This window comes from Dictyostelium discoideum (assembly GCF_000004695.1).
Source record: "Dictyostelium discoideum AX4 chromosome 1 chromosome, whole genome shotgun sequence".
Classification (NCBI taxonomy): Eukaryota; Evosea; class Eumycetozoa; order Dictyosteliales; family Dictyosteliaceae; genus Dictyostelium; species Dictyostelium discoideum.
In genome coordinates, this window is record NC_007087.3 from 677,353 (window position 1) to 704,069 (window position 26,717).

At 20.8% G+C, this 26,717-nt stretch overlaps 9 protein-coding genes across 9 annotated transcripts in view; 3 read left to right on the forward strand and 6 right to left on the reverse strand.

Moving 5' to 3' along the window:
* Positions 1 to 694: 694 nt before the first annotated feature.
* DDB_G0267716 (hypothetical protein) lies at positions 695 to 2,311 on the reverse strand (the record flags this gene model as incomplete). The annotated part of the gene is made up of 2 exons (XM_642157.1): positions 695 to 1,927; positions 2,015 to 2,311. The coding sequence occupies 2 exons, from the start codon at positions 2,309 to 2,311 to the stop codon at positions 695 to 697; spliced, it is 1,530 nt and encodes a 509-aa protein (XP_647249.1).
* A 181-nt stretch (positions 2,312 to 2,492) lies between these two features.
* On the reverse strand, positions 2,493 to 3,779 carry DDB_G0268324 (hypothetical protein; the record flags this gene model as incomplete). The annotated part of the gene is made up of 3 exons (XM_642158.1): positions 2,493 to 2,654; positions 2,836 to 3,488; positions 3,686 to 3,779. The coding sequence occupies 3 exons, from the start codon at positions 3,777 to 3,779 to the stop codon at positions 2,493 to 2,495; spliced, it is 909 nt and encodes a 302-aa protein (XP_647250.1).
* Positions 3,780 to 4,719: 940 nt separating this feature from the next.
* On the reverse strand, positions 4,720 to 5,601 carry DDB_G0268326 (hypothetical protein; the record flags this gene model as incomplete). Its single annotated transcript, XM_642159.1, has 1 exon — positions 4,720 to 5,601. One exon carries the CDS (start codon positions 5,599 to 5,601, stop codon positions 4,720 to 4,722), a length of 882 nt encoding a protein of 293 aa, XP_647251.1.
* A 545-nt stretch (positions 5,602 to 6,146) lies between these two features.
* DDB_G0268328 (hypothetical protein) lies at positions 6,147 to 17,658 on the reverse strand (the record flags this gene model as incomplete). Its single annotated transcript, XM_642160.1, has 3 exons — positions 6,147 to 6,266; positions 6,347 to 16,431; positions 16,524 to 17,658. 3 exons carry the CDS (start codon positions 17,656 to 17,658, stop codon positions 6,147 to 6,149), a joined length of 11,340 nt encoding a protein of 3,779 aa, XP_647252.1.
* Positions 17,659 to 18,305: 647 nt separating this feature from the next.
* On the forward strand, positions 18,306 to 20,084 carry DDB_G0267718 (hypothetical protein; the record flags this gene model as incomplete). The annotated part of the gene is made up of 1 exon (XM_642161.1): positions 18,306 to 20,084. The coding sequence occupies one exon, from the start codon at positions 18,306 to 18,308 to the stop codon at positions 20,082 to 20,084; it is 1,779 nt and encodes a 592-aa protein (XP_647253.1).
* A 774-nt stretch (positions 20,085 to 20,858) lies between these two features.
* DDB_G0267720 (hypothetical protein) lies at positions 20,859 to 21,994 on the forward strand (the record flags this gene model as incomplete). The annotated part of the gene is made up of 2 exons (XM_642162.1): positions 20,859 to 21,113; positions 21,197 to 21,994. 2 exons carry the CDS (start codon positions 20,859 to 20,861, stop codon positions 21,992 to 21,994), a joined length of 1,053 nt encoding a protein of 350 aa, XP_647254.1.
* An 84-nt stretch (positions 21,995 to 22,078) lies between these two features.
* DDB_G0267722 (hypothetical protein) lies at positions 22,079 to 22,835 on the reverse strand (the record flags this gene model as incomplete). The annotated part of the gene is made up of 2 exons (XM_642163.1): positions 22,079 to 22,327; positions 22,395 to 22,835. The coding sequence occupies 2 exons, from the start codon at positions 22,833 to 22,835 to the stop codon at positions 22,079 to 22,081; spliced, it is 690 nt and encodes a 229-aa protein (XP_647255.1).
* Positions 22,836 to 23,274: 439 nt separating this feature from the next.
* Positions 23,275 to 26,004, forward strand: DDB_G0267724 (hypothetical protein; the record flags this gene model as incomplete). The annotated part of the gene is made up of 1 exon (XM_642164.1): positions 23,275 to 26,004. The coding sequence occupies one exon, from the start codon at positions 23,275 to 23,277 to the stop codon at positions 26,002 to 26,004; it is 2,730 nt and encodes a 909-aa protein (XP_647256.1).
* A 696-nt stretch (positions 26,005 to 26,700) lies between these two features.
* Positions 26,701 to 26,717, reverse strand: part of sgmD (hypothetical protein) — a gene marked incomplete at both ends in the record, with an annotated part of 1,788 nt that continues 1,771 nt past the window's right edge. Inside the window, one exon of the mRNA XM_642165.1 lies at positions 26,701 to 26,717. This exon is cut by the window's right edge and continues 578 nt beyond it. Within this exon, the coding sequence (XP_647257.1) occupies positions 26,701 to 26,717 (17 nt within the window).

A 26,717-nucleotide genomic window follows, 5' to 3' on the forward strand; every position in this document is an offset into this window, starting at 1 on the left:
CTTATTTTTTAATTTTATTTATAAGGTTGGTTTATTAATATATATTTGTTTATTTATATATTTATATATTTATTTATATATTTATTTATATATTTATTTATGTTTTTCTAATTATTAATATCGTCATATGAAATAACACATTCGATGTTAATTGTTTTATTTTCATAAGTTGAAAAAAAAAAAAAAAAAAAAAAAAAAAATGAAAAAAAAAAAAAAAAAAAAAAAAAAAAAAAAAAAAAAAAAAAAAAAAAGGGAAATCTGAGGATTAAAACAATTATTTTTTTATTTTTAACTTTTTTTTTTTTTTTTTTATTTATTTATTTTTAATATGGTTTTAGTACATATAAATAGAACACTCAAAAAAAAAAAAACTAAAAAAATTATTGACGTGTTATATAGAAATAAAATTTAAAAAAAAAACAAATCAAATTATCTAGATTTAATTCATTTATTTTTTTAATTTAAAAAAAAATAAAATATTTTCCTTCCTTTTCTATTACACTCAAAACAATTAGTATGTTTATAAATTAAATGTATTTTAAAAAAAAAGTAGGAAATTATGAAATAAATATAAAAAAAAAAAAATTTTACTTTATTTAATAGTTATTTTAATAATAAATAAATAAATATATATGGATTAAAAGTACAGAATGCTATTTTTATAAAAAATATAATTTATAATTTATAGTTGTTATTATTGTTGTTGTACATTATCTTGATTTGTTTCTACATTATTATTTTGTTGTGAAACTGGTTGTTGAGCAATTTGTTGTTGTTGTTGTTGTTGTTGTTGCAATTGTTGTTGATAAAACATAGATTCAACATAGAATTGTTGTGGTGGATAAAACATACTACCTTGATTTGGATTATAGTTGATATTAGCATTTTGAGAAATATAGTTTGAAGGGAAAGTTGGTGATTGATTACTTGGTGTTGAATTATTACTAGAACTATGAGTTTGTATTGGTGAGTGAGAGAGTCTTTCATTGGTATTATAGTTAAAATCATAGTTGCTATGATTTGATGATTTTAAATCATTATTTGTTTGGTTATTAGGAGTACTATCGTTGAGATTGTTATTATTATTATTATTATTATTATTATTATTATTATTATTAGCATTAATATTATTATTTATATTTTGTTGTTGCTGTTGGTATTGAAGTTGATAATGGTTTGGGTGTAGTTGTTGGTACTGTGCTTGATAATTATTACAATACATCAATTGATTTTGAAATTGATTGTTCCAAGAATCATTATTATTATTATTGATGTAATTATTATTTATGTTATTATTATTATTATTATTATTATTATTATTATTATTATTATTATTATTATTATTATTATTATTATTGTTATTATTATTATTATTATTAATATTATTATCACTATTATTATTATTATTATTATTACTAGTATTGCTATTGCTATTGCTATTGAAATTGTTAATGTTATCATTATTATTATTATTATTATTAACATGATAATTATTATTTGTAAAAGATGAGGAAACCTTTCTCTTCAATTGGTTTGTTGTTTTTGGTTTTATTATATTAAAATTTTCATTTTCATCATGGCTATCATTTTCATCATCATTGGAATCATAATCCTCTTCTTCAAATTCATTTTGTTCATTTTGATAATCATCATCAGAATAATTATTATCCATTGTGGTGTTACTTTTTTGATTATAGTTATTATTATTATTATTATTATTATTACTATTATTATTATTGTTATTTTTTCTTGTGATTATAGTATTTTTATTGTTTTTTTCAAATTCAATTTTTTGTTTTTTGATAATTCTATAATTATTGGTTTTTCTAATTTCATTTTCACTAAAATTACCTTTATGACCATTAAAACCATTATTATTTTGTTTTGATTTGTTTGTTTTTTCTAATACATTTGATTTTAAAATATACTATATATTCATAATAAAAATAATAATAAAAAAAAATAAATTTGTTTAAAAATTGTTTAGAAAAAAAAAAAAAAAAAAAAAACTTACACCAAGATTATGTTTATTTCTATGATTTTCAATTATTTTCCAAAGTGCAATAATTTTAAATTTATTTGTAATTGGATAAATTGACCAATCTCCAATCATTGATTCTAATTCATTTGCATTTATCGATTGTCCTCTGAATTCACTAAGACTACTCATATCTTTAACAATACTATTTTTAATTTCTGATGATAGTTTCCCAATTTTCCATTCTTGTAAAATAATTTGATAATCCATCCATTGTGCAACACCAACATCGGATAATTTTATATCATTCTTTGTACTATTTCTTTTTGACATTTTTTTAAAATATTATTATTTATTATACAGATTATTAAAACAATTAAAACAATTAAAATAAAGTAAAATAAAATAAAATAAAATAAAATGATAACTATCAACCTTTTTTTTTTTTTTTTTTTTTAAAATTATGTTTTTTTTTTTTTTTTTTTTTTTTTAAACAATAAGGTTATATTGAAAGTTATATGGATGAAAGGGGTTTTAAAGGTTTAAAATAAATGAGAGTAATTAAAAATTGAACAAAAAAAAAAAAAAAAAAAAAAAAAAAAAAAAAAAAAAAAAAAAAAAAAAAAAAAAAAAAAAAAAATGTGAATGGTGTCAGTCCAAAATAACATGTGTAAAACTATTTTTAATTATTTTTAATTTTAATTATTTTTTTATTTTTTTTTTTTTTTATAGATTTTATTCATTTTTTTTTTTATATTTTATTTATACATTTTTTTTTCAATTTGACAATTATTATTTTTTTTATATTTTTATTTTTTTTTATTTAATTATTTAACTTTATTAAATAATTTAGTTACAAGAGGATGTTGATTTGAGTAATTTTGAAATTGATTGAATTTTGAGTAATTTAAAACTTGAATTATAAATTGTAAGATATGTAAATTTTCTTTTTGAATTGCATAATAAAAGATGAACCAAAAATCATTAAAATTAAATAACATTCCATTATTATTATTATTATTTTTAAATTTCTTTGATTTCTTTATCAATAAATTTGGATGATTATAAAATAAATGATAAAATACATTAATTTGACCATTAATAGAAGCACCTTGAAGAATTGATAATAAATTATTTTTAAAAATCATTTCATCATCATCATCTTTTTCATTTTCTTTTTCATTTTCTTTTTCTTTTTCTTTTTCTTTTTCTTTTTCTTTTTTTAAATAATTCTGAACATATGATTCTAAAGAAATTAAATCACCAGTTGAACCAATAGTTGAAATTGGTTTTATAATATTAAAATTAAATAAACATCTATTATTATTATTATTAATTGATAATTTATTTTCAATAACAAACCAATCTAAGAATTTAATAATTTGATAAGTTTTTGAAAAGAGTTCATTTGGATTGAATGAAAATGAATCTTGTGTGGTATTATTAATTATAAATTGGAAATCTGGTAATATTAATTTATCAAATAATAATTCACTACAATTTTTAGGTACTTTTATAAATTTAAAATGTTTATATTTAATTTAAATGATTCTCTATTTGTTGTTATAAATTTAATGATTTTTAATAAATTTGAAAATGATTCAATTGATTCTTTATAATTATTATTATATGAAAATTCATTAAATTCTATTAAACATTGGTTGGATTTTAAATCTGTCATTGATAATAATAATAAATTTTTATAACATTTTAATAGATTTAAATTATTAAATGCAAATAATAATTGGTTATTAGGTGCTTGGAATAGGCTATTAAAATTATAAAAACAATATTCTAACATTTCTGTTGATTCTATATAATTTTCAATAAAATCATTATTTAATTCTCCTTTTTTATTATGACCACTAATAATTGAATTTAAATCTTTTGAATTATTATTATTGATATTAAAGTATGATTATTATTTAAAAATTTACCATCTAATCATTTGTACCAATTACTAAAAATAATAATAATTTTAAATCTTTTTCTCTTTTATTATTAATAATAAAATCAACTATTTCATTAATAAATTCTTTTTTCTTATTTTTATCATCATCATCATCTTTACAATATTTGAATAGTATTTTTTTGTTTTTATTTTTGAATAAATTATTATTATTATTATTATTATTATTATTATTATTATTATTATTATTAAAATCAAACTTCTTCCAATATACTGAACTTCCATATTTTAATGATGTTAAAAATAAATAATTATTATTATATTTTATACCGTTATTTATTAAATTATTATTATTAAATCCATTTAAAAAAATATCATATAAATTAATAAATTCACCCTTTTTAATAAATGAGAGGTATAATTGTAAACTACTTTTTATAGATTGAAATTTAATTTTATCAGTTATTATTTTCTTTAACTTTGATTTTAATTCTTCTTTTTTAAAAAATTGTTCAAGTTTTTCAATTGAATTATTATAATTTTCATTTTTTATAATATTTATTAGTTTACAAATGTTGAATAAATCTTTTAATCTATATTGAAGCCAAAATAAATCTTTTTCAAATTCTATTATTTCATTATCACTTTTTAAAATTTCTTCAAAATGTTCATAATGTTCAATTATTTTATTTAAATTATTATTATTATTATTTATTTTATTATTATTTAATGGTAATTTAATTAATTTATGGATTAAAAAATGAATTTGATCTTTATCACTTGTAGTTGAGTTTGAAATTAATTTATTATTAATAAAACAAAGAATATTTAATTATATTTTATTAAATATTAAATGATTATAATGTATTAAATAAGGTATTGTAACTAATTGTTTAATATTATTATTATTATAATTGTCAAAAATGAATTTTATACCATTAAAAAATGAATGGGTTATTGATTGTTTTAATAAATTATCTATTGATGGTTTAATGTAATTATTTTCTAATAAAACTTTAAATGCAATTTTATTATTACTTTCTATAATTAAATCTAATAATGATTCCATTGAACTTATATATTTACTATAATTATTAAAAAGTGATAAATAAAATTTATTTAAATTTATTTCACAACAGTTTTTTACTCTTTTTATAATTTCTTTTAAAAATTCTATAATTTCACCGCCATTTCTATTTTTTAAATTATTATTATAATTACTATTATTATTATTATTATCTATATATACTAATAAATCTCCATTTATAACTTTTTCATTTAAAATATGAAAATGATTATTATCTAACATCCATTTTACATTTATAATTTCATGAATTTTAAAATATTGTTTACCAAATCCATAATTAGAATTATAGGTTGAATTATTACCAATATTTAAAAAGGAAGTTATATATTTAAATAGGAATTTATTTTTAAAAACTATCCAAAATAATAATTCACCATATCTAATTTTATCTTTTCCAATTGGTTTTAAATCATTTATTGTTGTATTGAATTTATTGATTTTTGGAATTTCTTCTATTAATATTATATTCTCTTTATAACCTTTAATGTAATTTTTAATTCTATTTAATAATTCTAATTTATTCTCTTTTGAAGGTGTTGGTATACCAAATAATTTTGAAACTTTTATTATTTCAATAATATTACTTTTTTCTAACTCTATTAAATTAATATCATTTATATTAATCATTTTTTTTTTTTTTTTTTTTTTAGGTTTTTTTTTTTTTTTTTTTTTTTTTTTTTTTAAAAATAAAAAAATAATAATAATAATAATATAAAGATAGATATATAAATAATAATAATAAAAAAATTAATGATACAAATTTTTTTTTTACGTTTAACTAAAAAGTATTTTTTTTTTTTTTTTTTATTGTTTTATTTTTACTTACTTTAATAATTATAAAAAAAAAAAAAAAAAAAAAAAATAGTTAAGTAATAACCGAAAAAAAAAAAAAATCTTTTTCGATTCGTTTTAAATATAAATTAAATTTCTAAAATTCTTTTTTTTAATTTGTTCTTTTTAAAAAAAAAAAAGTTCTTTTTTTTAATTCTTTTTTTTTAATTTTTTTTTAATTTTTTTTTTTATTTTTTTTTTTTTTTGGGAAATAACTTCTTTAAAAAACTGTTAAATTAAAAAATAAAAAAATGAAAATTAAAAAAAAAAAAGATATGGGACCTAAAAGTTTGATTTTAAATGAAAAAAATACTTTTTATTTAATTTTTTTATTTTTTATTTTATTTGTAATTAGTTAGTTCTTTTTCTAATTCATTCTTTAAGTTTTTATCAACAATAACATTTTGAATTATATTTCTAACATGTTGTAATTTACCACTTTTTGTTGTATCTGCCTTATACTAATAAATTGAAAAAAGTATTAATAATTTGTTTTTATGTTTGGTTTTTTTTTTTTTTTTTTAATTTTAAAATACATTACTCTTTTAATTAAATCTGAATAAAATAAATTTGAATGAGAGAAATAAGAAATGTAATCATTTAAATAATTGAAATTACCATTTGCTAAAACTTGATAGAATAAAACATCAATCCATTCAGAGTAAGCATTTAAATTGTAAGCATTTGCAATGATTAGAGATTCTTTAAAGAAAGGACGAATGGTCATTGAGTGTTTTGCTTGATTTTGACGTAAATTAATGATTGGAATTTCTGGTGATTTTATTTGTAAAGCAATTAAAGCACCCATTGAAATACAAGTTTGAGCAGTACGTTGACTTCTTTCTTTTGAATAATTATCAGCTGCATCTAAGAAATCTTTCATAATTGATAATAGTTCCTGTTTACTTGAATTACTATTCAATGATGAATTTGATTTATTACCGCCAATACCACTACCGCCATAGTGATTGTCAACCATTTTACCTAATGATTCTAATCTTGATCTTGCTTTTTGTTCATTATTTAATGCAATTTCACGATACATATTAAAACGTAAGAATAACATTTCCAATTTGTCTTGATATAATGGTTGTTTCTTCATTAGATAAGAATGTAATGCTAACTTTAAACCATTTTGATCTTCATGTTGATGAATTTTCTTTCTTAATAATAATTCAAATTGATTATGTTGAAGTAGAATATCGAAAATTGATTGTAACTCGTTATAGCATTGCATACCTGTAATTAAACGTACCAACAATTTATATTTACCAGCATCTGCATAATAGTTTACTCTTGATTTAACCATATTCAATACTAAAATTGTACCATCAACACTACATGCAATGACAAAACAAAAATGAGCTCTAACAAACATTTCAACTTCAGCTTCCATACCTATTGGTGATGATAATTTACCACTACCATTATTACCACCACCATTGCCACCACCACCACCTGTACCATTTAAGGTATTGCTCTGTTGTTTTAATGATGGTGAAACATAACTACCCATACCAGTATTACCAAAAATTCCAGGTGAATTATCAACAGAGAAATAAGATTCATAATTTATACGTGTTGCTTCAATTAATTTCATACCAAATGTAAATGGATCTCTTCCAATTCTAATATATTCATGAAATTCTTCTGATGTCCAATTTGGGTCGATACCATTTGATTTACCTTCACCAACTCTACCTGGTTGATCATCTAAAGATAATGATAAAATACTCATATTTGGTGAAGTTGAACCACTTGATGATGTACTTTGATGAGATTTATTATATTGATTGATTATGGTTTCAGAGAATAGATCTGCTAATTGATCATTAATTTTATCGATATCTAAATGATTTGTGAAAATATAAGATTTGATTAATCTAAAACAATCTTTACCAAGTAATAGCAATTGATTAATGATATCATATGGATTTGAAATTAATAATTCAGAATAACCCATTGATAATTTCTCTGAAACATTAAATTTATTAATGATTGCTTTTGCCGCTTGTTTTGCTAAAGTACAACATGATGATAAATTCTCTAATGTTGATAAAATATTTTCAACTGAAATTTCAAATCCACTATTACCGCCATTACCATTACCACTAGCACCTGTAAAAGTTGAAGATGATTGGAATTGTGATTGTTGTGATGCTTTTAACCATCTACTTGTATTATAATCACGACTTAATTCATTAATTAATTCTTGTGGGAATTGATTTGGATTTGGTGAAATGGTTCTATTTACAATCTTTAACATTGTTGAAATTAAATCATAATCAATTGATTTATAATTAAATTGTTGTACGATTTGTTCTGCTTCAAAAAGTTGATTTGAATTTAATAATTTTGATAAAACATTATCCAATGCCTTTGGTTCTAATTGAATTGATTTAATTGGTGAAATTACTGATGAAACACTTGTTGTTGTTGTTGTTGTTGTTGTTTTATTATCTTTAATTGATGAAACAAATGATGGTTGTTGTAATGGTGAAGTTGAGAAAGAAGAATTTGTACCACTACTTGAAATTAATTGGAATTTTCTATTTCTTTGAGCATAATCTTTAATTGGTGAATCATGATGGTCAATTGGTGATGAAGATAATGAAGATGAAGGTGAAGCCATTGGTGAAGTGAAATAAGATAATAAATTTTGACTACTATTTTTAATACTATCACTATTACTATTATTATTATTATTATTATTGACACTCTTGAATCCACCAGAACCACGATTAGTACCACGTGGAAAAGTAATACTACGAGCTGGTGAAGTTGAAGGTGAAAAATCTTCATATGAACCATCATCATCGAATGGTCTATCATTAGATTCTTGATTTGAAAGTCCAACTGATAATAGTAAAATTTGTTTCTTTAAATCTTCAATAAATGTAGTTGTAATTGATGATGATTTAGTTGGTGTTAATTGTGTAGTATTACCACTACCACTACCCACAATATTATCTGTATTTATATTTTCAAAATAAGATTTTTCAAACCATTCAACAGCAATTGATAATAAAAATACTTTTTCTCTTGAAGGTTGAATATTATTACCACGATTATAGAATAACTCACCTGCGATATCAGGTTTTGATTGATGTTGAATGAAATATTGTTGACATTTCTTCCAAAGATTAATTCTTTCTTGTTCAATTTCCCATAGACAACCTTGTTGATAATGATTGATTAGCGCATCAACCTCTGCCACAGTGACCAAATCCTTATCTAAATGATTCTCTAATGAATAAGTTCTAGCATCTTTAAATAAACCTTTTTCAATTAAATGTTGTACAATTAATTTTGGATCCATATGAATACTTTTATCTTGCATTTGAGTTCTCTTCAAAAGATTTAATGTACTATACAATGTTGAGAATGTATATGAAATACCTGATCTATGTAAAATACCAATAAAATGTTCACGTTCATATGATGAAAACATTTCTAATAAATTTTCACAAATTTCAACAACCATTTTTTTTACACTATCTTTTGATTTAAAATAAATTGATGAATCATTATTATTTTGATTATTATTATTATTTTGATTATTATTATTTTGATTATTATTATTATTATTATTATTATTACCATCACCACCTTTAAAATCAAATAAATCATTAATGAATAATCTTAAACTTTCTTCAGAATCTTCAAATCTATATTGATGAAATTGGTTAATGAATTTTAAATAATTTAAAAGTATATTATTTGGTAAGAAAATTTTAAAACCTTGTAATAGAATGAATGATTTTCTATTTTGAATTATATATTGAACGGAATTAATTAAATCTTGATAATTATATTTCTTTATATTTGGTACAACATGATGATCCAATGAGATGTTTAGTGCATCCAAATCGAAATCAAAACTATCGTCAATGGTAACATTATCATTACCCGATAAAAACTTTGATAAATTAGTTGTACAAACACATAACCAAGTTACTAAACATTCAATAGTTGATAAATCATTTTGATTTCTATCAATACAATTTGCAATCACCGCCAACAATGGTCTCTTATCTTTAGTTGCATTATACAATAAATAATTTCTTGGATTATTTGAACGATATGATGATAATAAATAACCAATTATATCATTTGATAATTTTGATTCTTCAATTGGATAATAATTCATTGAATTAATTAATAATTCTGAATTATTAATTCCTTCTTCTCTCTCTTCTTCTTCTTCTTTTTCATTATTATTATTGTTATTATTAATTTGGTGGTGATGATTTATATATTGTCTCTTTCTATCATTTGATAATTGTTCTAATACTAAAAGTAAATGTGATTTTATACCAATTGAATTAACTTTTTCATAAATGATTTCTTTAATTTGTTGTAATGGAAAATCTTGAATTTGTGCTTGATAAATAAATTCTAACCAATTACCACTTGATGCTAAATGTTCAAGTTGTCTCGTTAGTTTTGCAACATGATGACATTGACAGAATTTTGATAATAAATACCAATTATTTTTTAAAATTGGTGTTGATGATGATGAATTATCATTGTTATTGTTATTGTTATTGTTTTCATCATCAGTTTTAACAGCAACGAGTGGTTCATCAATTGATATTGTATTTTCAAATCTACTAATAATTCTTTGAATTGGTGAACCTGGATATGGTACTGAAGCTGTATTTGATGATGATGTTGATGTTTTACCACCCAATGATAATGTCATTATCTCTAATAATGATTCTGGTGTTTTATAAAGTGATAAAAATAATTCAATACTTTCAATTTGATATGAATTTAATGTATCTTGTTGTTCATTATTATTATTATTATTATTATTATTATTATTATTATTATTATTATTATTATTATTATTATTATTATTATTATTATTATTATTATTATTATTATTATTATTATTATTATTATTAGCAGTAGTACTAATATTCTCACCATTAAATGATGAAGATAATAATAATGGTGAATATTGATGAGGTGTTATATTTGATTGATTTGAAAGTATACATTGTAATACAGAGACATCAGTTCTAATTAATGTTGAATATTCATACATTTTACATAAATCCATTAAAGCGATTGCAGAAGAAACTGATTCTTTTCTATTAATTCTTTTCAATGTAAACGTTCTAATTAACCAACCAATTAAATTTCTTTGTTCTTTATTTGAGAATTTAATTTCATAACCATTATCACCGTCAATTATATCAATACTACTATTATTATTATTATTATTATTATTATTATTATTATTATTATTATTATTATTATTATTATTATTATTATTATTATTATTATTATTATTATTATTATTATTATTATTATTATTATTATTAATTTTTGATAATGATTTACAAAGATGATTAAATGCTTTTAATGGTCTACCTTTTTCAAGATAATAAAAGACATCAATACGATCTAAATAACCTTCTTTAAATGATTGTAAACGGAAATCGCCAATTAATAATCTTTGAGAATCTTGATCAGTTGAACCAAATAAATGAGATAAACTAAACAATGAATTACTTTCTAATAATTCTGATAATGTTATATCTTGTTTACTTGTTATAATATCACGTGGTTTAATTAATTGTCTCAAGTTATTATTACTATCACTTCTATTCAATGTTGTTGTTGATGTAGTAGAGCCATCATTATTATTATTATTATTATTTGATGAATTTGATAATTTCTCTAAAATTTTAAAAGTTGTTGGATATTGTTTTTTAATTTTTGATAATAATTGTTTTGATTGTAATTTTATACCTTGATCAGTTATACCAGACATTAAATCTTTGAAATTAATTGGTGAATAAATCATTGATGCCAATGCGATCAATGGTTTATTTGGATACTTTTCAATTACATTATTTATGATATTATAAAATTGATCCAATTGATTTTGAATATTAAATGAATTATCAAATGATGATAAATTAATTTGAAGTTGTTGTTTCATTTTTTGTTGATTTTGTAATTTTAATTTTTCATCACTGTTACCACTATTATTATTATTATTATTAGTATTAATATTATCTGATAGTAATGATACTAAATTTAAAATATTTGATTTAATGAAATCAACTTTTGATCTCGATTTAAATAATAATAATAATTGAGCTTGAATATCATTTGAAACAAATTGATTTGATTCTAATTCGATATCTAATAATTTTCTTTCACTCCAATTATTTGCTAATCTATAACTTGATAAATAACTTGATAATAAAAGATATAATCTATTCTTTATACAAAATTCAATAAAGAATTTATGAAAATCTAATTGCTGTCTTAAATCTTCACCACTACCTCCATTTTCAACATTACTATTGTTGCCATTATTTTCATCATGATTTGTTGATGTAAAAATTGGTAATAATTTATTTAATGGGTAAGAATGAGATTTAAATAAACTTTTAATACCATCACTACTACTAATACTATCGTCATTAAATTCTGGGAATAATAAATGATTATAAGCTAAACGTTTCATTAATAAATAGTTTTTGTCAACAGAGAATGATTTATATTGATTTTCAATATAAAACCATGGTGAACTTTCAACATCTAATAAAAAGATTCTATTCTTTGCTAAATGATTTAAAAACATGTCTCTAACGAATTGAGTACTGGTTTTCAATGATTCAATAATTGAATTATATAATAAAATCTCTTGCTTATTATCTTCAATATCTTCTTTATTATTATTATTATTATTACTATTATTGGTGTTGTTGTTGTTGTTCTCTAAATTATTATCTTTTGTTTCTTTTGTTTCTTTCTCTAATACAGTTGTTTCTTTTTTACTACTATTTTTTATTCTTTTAACTATAATTTTTTTTGTTGTCGTTGTTGTTGTTTTATGATTATTTTTAACAATTATGAATCTTTTTAAAACTAAATCTCTTAAAGATTGAATTTCCTTTAAAGATAATTGATTAACCCAATCTAAAACTGATTGATGTTGATTATGATTGATTGAATGGAATAATTTTGAAATGATATTTCTTTTCTCCATTTTATACTTTTTATCAATTAATATACGTTCTTTTGTATCGGTTGACCATTTTGATAACCAATTTAAAGTATAATGTGAATAACCATCCATAGTTTGAGGAATATGTTGTAATTGATTACCATTAATACTATTTGAAAGTAATGATGATGAATTAGTATTATTGTTATTATTGTTGTTGTTGTTGTTGTTATTATATATACTATTAGTTGGTGGTGGATATAAAATGATTCTATTACGATAACCAGTTGGTGTACTATTACCAGTACCACTACCAATATCACCACCATTGTTATTAATACCACCATTATTATTATTAGCAACCATTGGTGAACTTGTTCTTAAAAAGCCACTACTATATACATTAGTTTGTTGTAATGATGCATTACCATGTGTGATCAATTGGAAACCATAATGATGTTCAGTATTTGGTAACAAATCATCAACCTCTTGACTTTGAATTTTAATATCATCATCAGAGTATAGATCGAATGAAAACAGTTTTATTGGATATTGATATTGTTGTTGTTTATTTTGAAGTTGATAATATTGTTGAAGTTGTTGTTGTTGTTGAATTAACAATGGTGGTTTCGATTCTAATAGCGGTCTCCATTTGAATGATAATCTTGAGAATTCACGATGATATGAAAAGTTTGGATAAAGTTTATCAAGTTTACTACGAAAGTCAATCAATTCCAATACTTGAGCTGTAAAGAATTTATTATTTTCACCATCATCATCATCGTCATCATTATTATTCTTAAACATTGGATGATTTAATAATAAATCTAAAATTTGATTTCGTATATTTCTTCTTGAAGTATGGAATGCCAATTGTTTTAAATTTGGTACAATTGGTGTACCTATAGTTTTTAATAGTTTAATTGCAACTTCCAATTGATCTTGACTGATAGCTTGATAAACAAAACAACATGATATCTTTTGAATATCATTAAAAGTGAAAGGACCACTACCAGAGATGAATTTAAGATGAGGGAATGTTAAATCATTATGAGATGATAATGAATCTTGTGACGATGATGATGATTGTTGTTGATGATATAATAATCCTTTCTTTTCACGTTTCCAATTGATATAACTTATCAATGTTGAAATGTTACCATTATTTAAAGATTCTTTAATAATTTCTAATTCTTCCATTCTTTCCCATCTATCAATTAAACCAGGTGGAAACCATGATCCCATATCATTCATTTGAGTAATTAATAATTGATTATAAGTTTGTTGTTGTTGCTGTTGCTGTTGTTGGTGATATTGTTGTTGTTGTTGTTGTTGATGATAGTATCCATGTTGTTTTCTCTTTGGTAAAGTACTATCTTGTTTCTCCTTTTGGAATAATCTTAATGCTTCTAAAATTTTTGTAAATAATAATAAATCTTGAATTGGTGTATTTGGTTGCTGTTGTTTTTGATCATCAATTGATAATAATTGATTTAATGATGCTGAAGCTGATGATTGTTGTTGATGATTATCAAGGAATGTGCTACTATTTAATGGAGTTGTTAAAGTTTCTGTCCAATTAATATTACCAATTTGTTTAACCTGTTGTTCAATATGATTATTTTCAGTGGTAGTAGTAGTTGTTGTTGTTATTGATGCTTCTGGTATTGGTATATCATTAACTTTTTGAAGAATCTTTTTTAAATCATCGTCATCATCACCATCACTATCTTGACTATTACTATTATTACTATTATCACCATCACCTTCTTCTTCTTCATCTTCGTGATCTTTATTATATAAATCCATTTTAGTTTGATTTTGATTATGTTTTTTTAAAGATTGATGAACTAATTGAGCTCTATCTTTAATAATTATACCGATGAAATTCATACCAATATGCAATAATTCATTTGTGAAAGATTCATTATGTACATTTGAATTTGCAGCATTTGCCGAATTTTCCAAGATGATATTAATGAGTAATCTACTACCAATAAATTGTTGATCCATATCTAAACTAGCTAAAGCTGGTTCAACAACATCCAATTGTCTATACTTTAAACCTAAGTGTAATGCATGAACTTTTAGATCACGTTTATTCCATTGATTTAGAGAACAAAGATGATTTGCAGATTCTGCACCCTCCAACATAATTAAATTATTTAAAATCTGCTGTTGATTCGTATCAACCAATATAGAATTAATACCATTCTCTGTAAGATGATAAAATGATTGATCTAATAATTTAACTGTTAAAACTCTACCTTGAATAATTTCAATTGATCTTCTATCAATTTTATTTCTATCATATAAATAAAATTCTGTTTTAAATTGAGAATTATCATCATTATCATCATCATCATCATACTCATCATCACCATTATTATTAATACCACTACTAATAGTTACTCTATAATCTTTTTGATAAACAATTAATTTTGGTGTTATAAATAATTCAGTATTTATTAATACTTTATTATCATTATCTAAATCTTCAAGTGAAGGTATAATTAAACTATATAAACTATCATTTAATTGTTGTTGAACTTGTTGAAAATTATTATTACTATTACTTTTAACTAAAATTGATGGTGATGATGATGATGATAATTGTTCATTATTATTATTCATTTCTTTATATAAATCATCTGCTATACTTTGTGATTTACCTAAAACTTTATTATTATTGAAAACAAATGAATTCTCTCTTGACATTCTTCCAGAATTATTACCACTATTATTACCATTGGGATTATATAATGCATTTAAATTATTATTATTATTATAAACTGTAAAACCATTTAATGCATATGAATTTGAATTTTTCTTTGGGATCCATTGAGCTAATTGGCCAAATTCTTTTTTATTATCTTGTAATTTCAATGAAGACTCTGTAGTTTCAAACCAATGAAATTGAAATATTTCATTTTTATTGGTTATATCCTCTGCATTTGAATATAACTCTTCATCATCTGAATCCTCTGAATCAATAGGGTCAATTAATGTTGGTAGCTGTTGTTGTTGTTGTTGTTGTTCTTGTTGATCAGCACCACTAATTATTGGTGAAATAAAAGAAGATGGTGAAAATATATCACATTCATCATCAATTTTATTAGTGTGACAATAATTGATTAAACCAATTGTTGAAAGTTGTTGAGTAATAGTATTTTGAAAACAATAATCTAATGATAAAACATATAATTGATCATTTTGACATTTATAAACAATTGACATTAAATCGCTAGAAATTGAAATTTCATTAATTTCACTAAATTTACTTGTAATTATCTTATCTTTATTTAAAAGTGATTTTAACTGAAATATTCCTCTCTTTTTACCATTTATATTCCAAATACTAGTTTCACCATCTAATCTATTTACAATGAATAACCATTTATCAATATATTTAACTAAATGAATTGGTTTATCTTCTTCACTACTTTTATTATTATTATTATCATTATTGATGATAGTAGTAATATTTTGATAATATTCTTTCTTTGAATTACCAATTGATAAATTAAATCTTCTTTGAATAAAAAATATAAAATTTAAACTATCAATTTGTTTAATCTTAAATAGAGCTATAACACTTTTCTCTACTAATAATACTAAATTACCTTGGTCATCACTTGATAAAATTTCAATACCTATAAAAAAAAAATATATATTTATATTAAAATTTACTATTTTTTTTTTTTTTTTTTTTGTTGTGTAAAAATTACTATTTTTAAATACTTACAACTTGTTGTATTTTGAGGTAAATCTAATTGTTCTAATATTTTTTGATATGGTAATATAAAATGATGTAATAAATAATTTTTAAATGTTTTAATTGTAATTTGATTTGGTTGTTGTTGTTGTTGTTGTTGTTGTTGTTGTTGTTGTTGTTGTTGTTGTTGTTGTTGTTGTTGTTGTTGTTGTTGTTGTGGTTGTTGTTGTGGTTGTTGAACGATTGGTGATATAATACATAATGTTTTATTTAATTTGATATCAGATATTTTAATTGATGAAGAAGAATTTTGTAATGATTGTTGTGAATCTTGTGGATTAATCGTTGTAAGATTTTTAAAGATTGATAAAAGATGTAATGATGATTGATTATTATCTAATACAACTAAATTTGAAGGTATTGTAGTATTATCATTATTTGAATTATTGTATAATGATATTGGCTCCTTTTGAACTTTTGGTGACATCCAACTATATTGAAATACCTCTGAAATACCTTCAATTTCAATCTTATAATCCTCGCTAGTTTGTTGTTGTTGGTAAAATCTTAAAATTTGAATATCTTTATCAATATATTCTTTATAGAAACTACTATTATGACTAAAGAAGTGATGATGATGACTACCAAAATGGTGTTGCTGCTGCTGCTGTTGTTGGTATTGGTGTTGTTGCTGTTGTTGATGATAATAGTAATATGGTTGTTTATATGTATAACTATTATTATTACTATTATTATTGTTGTTGTTGTTGTTGTTGTTTAAAACGGAATTAAATAAAAATACAGATGATGATGAAGAGGATAAAGAAGATGATGGAGACGAATTTGTACTTGCAATATTATTTTTATTATAATATAATGATGTAATAATTAATTTTTTATTATCAGATATGGAGAATGCTATATAATTTAAATCAATTGATAATTTGCAATCGAAATTATTACTATCTCTATTATCTTTAAATATTTGATAATAATTACTGCCATCTTTATTAATATTGTTATTATCTTTATTATTATTATTATTACCATTATTTTGTGATTTATTTTGTAATTTATTTTGTGATTTAATTTGTCTATTTTTTTTATATATAGATGATTGATTATCTCTTTTAAATGTTCTTAAAAGAACAGATAAAGTCTCCATCTTTAAATTTCTTTATTATTTTTTTAAAAGCAATAAACAAATTTGTTATGTGGACCTCTGAAAAAAAAATAAAAAAATAAAAAAATAAAAAAAAAAAAAATGAAAAAATTCAAAGGGGGAAAATTCCTAAGGATTTTTTTTTTAAAAAAATAAAAAATAAAAAAAAAATAAAAAAAAATGAAAAAAATGGGATTGAGGGTTCCCAATAACTCGTTTTGACCAGGGTTAGAAAATTAAAAAAGAAATCTTAATTATAGATTAATTCACCAAAATTGATGTTAAATTAAAATAAAATAAAAAAAAAAACTTTCAATTAATCCCAATTCTTTTTTCTATTTTTAATAAAAAATTGAAAAAAAAATAGAATAATAAAAAAAAAAAAAAAAAAAAAAATCTTATTATGGTAGGTTACTTATTAAATTAATTCCTCAAATGGATATGAATTAATCAAATTTTTCAAAAAATTTATTTTATTTCATTTCATTTATTTTATTTTAATTTTATTTTATTTTTTTTTTTTTTAAAATTTTTTTGAAATTTTAAAAAAAAAAAAAAGGGATTTTAATAAAAAATAAAAAAAAAAAAAATAGTGACAACAAACACATAAATTTATATAGGTTGTGTGAATACAAATACTTAGTTATAGGATGGAAGTCTCAATAAGAATTGATTCAAACAACAATTCTAATGATGACAGTAGTAGAAACAACAATAATAACAATAATAATAATAATAATAGTAACGCTAACAACAACAACAATAATAATATAAATGGTGGTTTTAATCTTATACCCAATCCCTATTCTTCATCCTCTTTAAACAGTGACAGTAGTAATAGTAGTAATGATGGTGATAATGAAATAAACAGCCCTGTAAATAATAATAATAGAACTATTTTCTCTAATCCTGGTGGTCGAATTAGCAATTTAACAAATTCACTTTCAAACCATCTTTCGAACTCACTAACTTCTTCATTAACTAATTTAATATTACAAAATAATAATATTATAAATAATAATAATAATAATAATAATAATAATAACAATAATAATAATAATAATAATAATAATAATAATAATAATAATAATAATAATAATAACCTCAATTATAATGAGACCATGTATAATAGTAATAATCACCAAACAATAGAGCAATCATCTTCTGATACAACAACAACAAATCCAAATGTATTTAGTCTCAATAGTATCCAACAACAAATTTTAGCTTTACAAAATGAAAGAAATCGAAGATTGGTAGAACAACAGCAACAGCAACAGCAACCCCAACAACAACAACAACAACAACAACAAATACCACAAGATAGTAATTATGATTATGAAATTTCAATTGATGAAATTCAAAATACTAATAATAGTAATAATATTAATAATGGTGATTCAGTTACAACTACAACAACTACTACAACAACAACCACAACAAGAGTTGATATACCAATGATATTAAAATGGATTGAACAAAATTTACCATTCATTTTAATATTGGCAGGTGTGTTTGTATATATACATAGAATTGGAATATTAGTGTTTTTTTGGCAACAACTTGTATTCTTTCAAGCAAATATAGCATTAAAGAAACAGGTTTCACTTCATGATAAAAGAAGTGCACCCATTGTATTTTGGATATTGTTAATGTTATCAAGTAATATATTGACAACATATCTATTTACATCACCTCAACAACTTTGGAGATCTTTGATATTTTTACCACCAAAACTTGAAACTATTGATATTTGGTCAAGTTTTTGGGTAACCATTATCAATGATTTCATTGCACGTTTCATTACAATGATTATAAAAGCATTATATACATTAACAGCAAGTAATTTATTTATTGGTAGATCAAGATCACCATCATCTTCACCATTATCGCCATCATCATCATCTTCTTCTTCATCAACATCGAATTCAATTTTATCATTTTTATCATTATCAACACCAAAACGAAGAGGTCAACTTTATGCAGCTATTGAATCAACATCACATTTATATAGATCATTATTACCAATACCAATTTGGGTTGGTTATTTATATTCTTTTCAAGCAAATGGTGACCAAATATTCTCAAGTGTAATGGTTGGTTTATACATAACATTGAAATTAACAATCATCATTGAAAGAATGAAACTTTGTATCTCTGCACTTCGTGTTTATATTTTACATGAAGTATTGTATGGTAAAAAAGCAACACCCGATCAAATCAATGCAGCTGGTGATCTTTGTAGTATTTGTAGATCAAGTTTAGTCTCACCAATAGTTTTAAGATGTAATCATATCTATTGTGAAAATTGTGTCTCAACTTGGTTAGAACGTGAAAGAACTTGTCCACTATGTCGTTGTAGCATTTTATTTGCTGGTAATATGACTCATAGTGATGGTTCAACAAGTTTATTATTACAAATGTTTTAAAATTTTAAAATATAAAATAAAAAAAAAAAGTTTTTTTTTTTAGAAATAAAATATCAATAAAATTTCCAAAAAAAAAAAAACTTGTTGATTAAAATAAAATATCTTATATTTAATTAATAGTTTTTTTAAGCAATTTTAAAATATTTTATATATATATTTTTTTTTTTTTTTTTTTTTTTTTTAAAAGTTTGTTTAATAATTATTATTATTTAATTCTAAACCCAATTCATTAGAAAATTTTAAAAACTAATGAGTCTTTTAAAATAGAAAAAAACCCAAAAATTATATTATTATTATTTATTTAAGTGAGAATTAAATTGTTTGGAAATATCTTCACAACCAAAAAGATTTTTTATTTTTATTCTTTTTATTTTTTTATTATTTTTTTTTTTGAAAACTCACATTAAGAAATTGACTGTTTGTTATTTAAAAGACGTGATGACCCAATCAACTTTACAAAAAAAAAAAAAATAAATAAATAAAAATATAAAAAAAATAAAAAATTTAAAAAAAAGCAATAAAAAAAAAAAAAATTAAAAAAAACATACTACAATCAAGATATTTTTAAAAATATCAAAAAAAAAAATCTGAATTTTCTTTTTTTTTTTTTAAAATTAAAAAACAAAGTTTGTTTTGAAATTTTAGTATTTTATAAAAATTATTCAGGTACTAACAATCTTAAAAAAAAAAAAATAAAAAAAAAAGTTTAAATAAGAAAAAAAAAAAAAAAAAAATAAAAAAAAAAAAAACTAATCAAAACAATAATAATAAAAAATGAATATTTTAAAAATTGTTTTAATATTTTTATCATTAATTTCAATTTGTTATTCTCAACTTGACCCAAGAGCAATTGCAATTCAAAATTGGTCAAATGGAACCTACCCAATAGCAACTGTTGGTGAATTATATTTTACAAGTCCAGGTTATTCACCAATTGTATTTTTTGATAATTCTGAACATATTGGTAGCACAAATAATGCATACAATAATTTAACTAAAATTTTTTATTGTATGGTTAATATTTTAACTGTAAGATTTTATTTTATCAAATAAAAAAAAAAAAAAAATAAAATAAAATAAAATAATAATTTTCTAATATTTGTTCCAAATAGGATCCAGATTATATTTCACTTGAAAGAGTTAATACTACAACTAGTTGGAATATTTTTCCTATGCCATATTATTTCTTAAAATCTGAATATAATTTCTCAAGTCTTGCATCAGATCAAAGTACATCAGGATACAATTTATTCGCAACTTTTGAGATTACTGGTGATAAGGATGCAAAACAATTCAGTATTGGTAAGATTTCAGCAGAATCTCAAACTATCAAAGTAATTGATAAGATTCCAGGTGTATTCCAATCCAGCACATTCGATGCCAACCCAGGCGTAATGAAATTTTATGTAATTTCAAACTACCAACAAAAGACCTACATCAATACATACTCTTCCCAAGGTGCCATCATTAGTAGAGATGTCTATACTTATAATTTATACATGCAATTACAACCAACTGGTGTCTCTAGTAATATGTTTTATTGTAAAAGAGATAAAAACATGTATTTCACCAACAACTTACTCAACAACAACAACAACAACAACAACAACAACAACAACAACAACCTAAATTCAGTTTATGAAGCACCTGGATTATTCGTAGTTTCTCCATCAACACTCTCTTTAAATGATACCGGTTTAACTGATATCTCGGTCTATAGAAGTGGTACAATCTCTGTAATTTCAATGGGTTGTGATCTCAATCAACCAGTGATCTACTCAATTAGCACAACTCAATTATTAAATCTATATCCATTCGGTTTTACACTCGATACTATTAATTTATCAACTAACCAAATCTCAAGTGCAAACTTTGCTAGCAATATTTTAAATTTCTATGTTTATAAATAAATAAATAAATAAATAAATAATTTAAATCAAATTTGTTTTTTCTTTTTTTTTTTTTTTTTTTTATTAGTTTATTTATTAATAAAATTAATTATCAATATAACCTGGTAATTTTTTAGCTTCTTCATTCTTTGCTAATTCTAAAGATTCGTCAATAACTTTATCGAAATTGTTATCATCAACTTTTTTATTTTCAAAACATGATCTAAAATAATTTGCCCATTGAAATTCTGCATATGGTATAAATGATTTTTTAAATCCACCTTTAATCTTTACAACTGCTGCAATACTTCTAAATACATCATCTTCTAATTCACAAACTTTTTTTGGTATTTCCTAAAGATTTAAGATTCATTAGTTTTAATAATACTAAAGTATGAATAAATAATGATATAGCACTTACATTAACATCTAAAGGACCTTCACCATTTTTATTATATGGATGAACCCATTTTTCAGAATTCATTTTATTCCAAAATTGAGAATTATCTTTTAAATCTGATAAATCAGATACAACATTTATAAACATGATTGGTTTTGAAGAGGTGATACCATTTGAATCTAATGGAATATCTTTAAAATAATCACCACCCAATTCATAGAGGGCACGACATAAATGATGATTATCAATTAAAAATACTTGATCATCTTTTAATACAACTGGTGCTGCATGTGATTTTAAGAATGTTGCAACTTTATCTACACCTTGACTCTCTTTTAATTCTAATAATTCATTCACTTTTCTATTAACATGTTTCATACCAACTGCACATTGTGTTGGTCTTAATTTATCAATTTCACAATAAACTGATGGTGTTGTTGCAGTTGTTGTTGGTGTTGCCATTTTTTTAATTTGTTGAATAAATAAATTATTAATGCTATGTTTAATTGACATTAAAAGAAAAATAAAAAATAAAAAAAAAAAAAAAAATGAAAAAAGTTAAAATAAGAATTATAAAAAAATTGAAATTTCATAAAAAAAAAAAAAAATAAAAAAAAAATAATTAAATTTAAAAATAAAAATAATTACCTTTTATTACATGTGTGAAATTTTCAAATATCTTAAGATATTTTTATAAACAATTTAATTTTTGAATTTGTTAAAGGGTTACTTTTCATCTTTTTCTTTTTTTTTTTCTTTTTATTTTCAAAAATCAATTCTTTTTTTTTTTTTCCATTTTTTTTCTTTTTTTTGCCAACCAATCCTTTCAAAAAAAAAAAAAAAAAAAAAAAAAAAAAATCAAAAAAAAAAAATAATCAAATAAAATTTTTAAAGATAGAAAATGGAAAATTATCTACTTTTTAAAAAAATTTTCAACAATAAATATCTATTTAGAAAGATATTTGAATATGTTCAGTATAGAGATATTGATCAAAATGAAATAATGAAACACTATAAAAGTATTTTAAATACAAAAAGTATTCATAATTTATCATTGTCAGGTTTATTAAAAAAAAAACAATATAAACTTTTTGATTATATGTTTGATTTTTTAGTTGAAAGAATGGAATCAATTAATAATTTTGAAAATGAAATTAATAATAATAATAATAATAATAAAAATTACAATTGGTTATTTTATTCAAAAACAAATGAAGAAGATTTTTTAGAAATTTTTAGTTATAAAGATTTGGGTTTAGAAAGATTTAAAAGAATATTTAAACTATATGGTACAGTAACAATAATTACGGGGTCACGTTTTCATGAATCAATTATTAATAGTGGTAATATTGAAATTATAAATTTTATGTCAATTCTAAAAAATAATAAAAATAATAATAATAATAATAATTATAATAAAAGTTATTTTAAAAATTTTATTAAATTTTATATTACGGAAGAAAAGAATAATTTATTTGATTGCAATAATAATTTAGAAATTTTTGATTTAATTATAAATAATTTAAATGAAAAATATAAAAAAGATAAAAAAGATAAAAAAGATAAAAAAGATAATGGAATTTTCAAAATATCAGATTGTATGTTAATTTTAGATTATTATATTAAGAATAAAAGTTTTAATTTATATGGTAGAATTTTAAATTTTTCAGATCAATATGATAGAAAGAAATTAATTGAAAAAAGTTTAACAAATAATGATTATGAACTTGCAATTGAAATTATTAATAGATTTCCAAATTTAAAAAATGAAAATCCAAATTTAAAATATTATTTATTAGATTATAGTTTTAAAACTAAAAAAAATATATTCACTGATAAATCATTTAAAGTGTTTAATGTATTTTTTAAAGAATATAATATTTCAAAATTATTTATAAAATTAAAACAAACACCATTTATAACAGATTTTACAACTGTGCCAATAACAACATTAAATCTATTACTTGTATCAAATAATCTAAAAAAGAAGGATGACGATGACGATGAAAATGTAACCTATATTTATCAATTTAAAATTTGGGAACATTTAAAAGATGAAAGAATTGATTTAAATAATTTATATAATGAATTTAGTGGTGATAATGTTACTTATTCAAATAGTAATGGTTATAGTGTTAAAGGGGTATTGAGTAATTATTACCCTAATTCAATTGAAGAACTTGAATTTTCATTAAACTATTCAACTTTAAATTGTAATATTAGTCAATCAAACATTTTATACATTCATCACATTGCATTTAATGTCGCTGATTTAGAGTTAATTAAATTATATACATCAAAATTTAATATTAAAAATCAAACATATCCAAAAGATTTTTACAAATGTTTATTTGGAACTACCTCTGAAATTAGTTCATATTTTTCAAAGGATGAAAATTTAAAGAATTTTGTTTTCTCTGACACAGACACACTGAATTATTTAAATACTTATTATTCTTCTTCAAATACAACATGTTTTGGTGGTGGTGGTGGTGATACCACTAGCAAAGACACCACCACAATGTTACAATCAAATTATACAATACTTAATGTTGTACATTGTTTAGAAACAGTGGTTGAAAAAGGTTATTTTGAAATTTACAAAAATTTAATACCAATTATTGGTAAAGAATTTATTGAGCGTAAAAAACACGATTATGTACTTTACACAATCATTAAGACACTAATTAAATGTATTATTAAATTAGATAAAATTAATCAATTGGAACTAATTGAAAATACATTACATTATTTTGACTTTTCAAAACATTTGAACTATATTTTAACTCAAATTAGATCATTCAATTTTAAACTATCAAAAAATGTTATTTTTTTATTATATTCTAAAGGTTTAATTTCATTAAAAAAAATCTCGGATAATATGTCTAAATTTGAAAATTATATTTACAATGATTATCATTTTTTTTATTTATATTTCTTTGGCGATAATATAAATTTTACAAAGGTAGATGATTTTTCAACTTTAGTAAATGGTATTAATTCAAAAATGGTTAATAAAATATTAATTTATTCAAAGAATTATAAAACCATTGAAATGTTAACTCAATCTGATTTATTAATAACTAATGAAATTTTATCAAAAAGTTTAAAAGAAAGGGGTAGATTAATATCAATTTTATTAGATACTGATATTAGGAAATTAATATTTATTATTAGAAATTCTTCATATAAAGTATTAAAAGAATATTGTTCAATTATAGTTAGAAAAGTATTAATTAAAAAAAATATAAAAAAGAAATTAATTTTATTAAATTTATTTGAATCAATTTCATCACAAATTTTAAAATCAACCACCACCTCAACCATCAGCACTATGACATCAACAAATCTTTTAAGTGAATTTTATTTAGAATTAATTTTTTATACAATTTTATTCGCTCACTCAACTGAAATTAATATTGAAATCTGCAAAGATTTAAATTATTATAATTTTTTAAATATTGAAAAAAATCCAATTGACGTTCACATTTTTTCAAATTATTATAATAATAATTTTAAAACAATTTCAAAGAAGCAATTCTTAGATAATTTAAATAACCTACCAGATATTTCAATTAATTTTTTAAATTCAATAGGTTTAGCAAATTTAAATAAAATTTTATTAAATTAAAAAAATAATTAAAATAATAAAAATGAAGAAAATAAAACAAAACAAAATAAAACAATAAAACAATACAAAATAAAAAAAAATAAAAAAACTGAAATTATTTTTTTTCCTTTTTTTTTTAGGTAACAAAACAAATTTTATAATAAAAAAAAAAATATAAAAAGAAGGAAAAAAAAAAAAAAAAAGAAAAAAAAAAAATCAATAATATACCATTTTCTTTTATTTTACTCATTTTATTTTATTTTTTTTTTTTTTTTTTTTTTTTTTTTTTCAATCCACTCTTAATTTCCTGTCTTTTTTTTTTTTTTATTTTCAAAAAAATTATGTATTATTCTTTTTTTTTATCATTATTATCACTATTATTATTATTTATCATTAATTTTTATTGTTATTCATTATTATTATTATTTATTTATTTATTATTTATTTATGGCTTATTATTTCTTTTTTAAAAATGTAAGTATAGTTTTATAATAATAGTATTTTATATTTTTATATTTTAGGAATGAATAATAATAATAATAATAATAATAATAATAATAATAATAATAATAATAATAATAATAATAATAATAATAATAATAATAATAATAAAAAAAATAAAAAAAATAATGGTTAGAGAGAGAGAGAGATTCGGATAATTATTATTTTTTTATTTTTTTTTTTTTTTTTTTATTTTTTTTTTATTATTTATTTATTTTAAGCAACATTTGCTG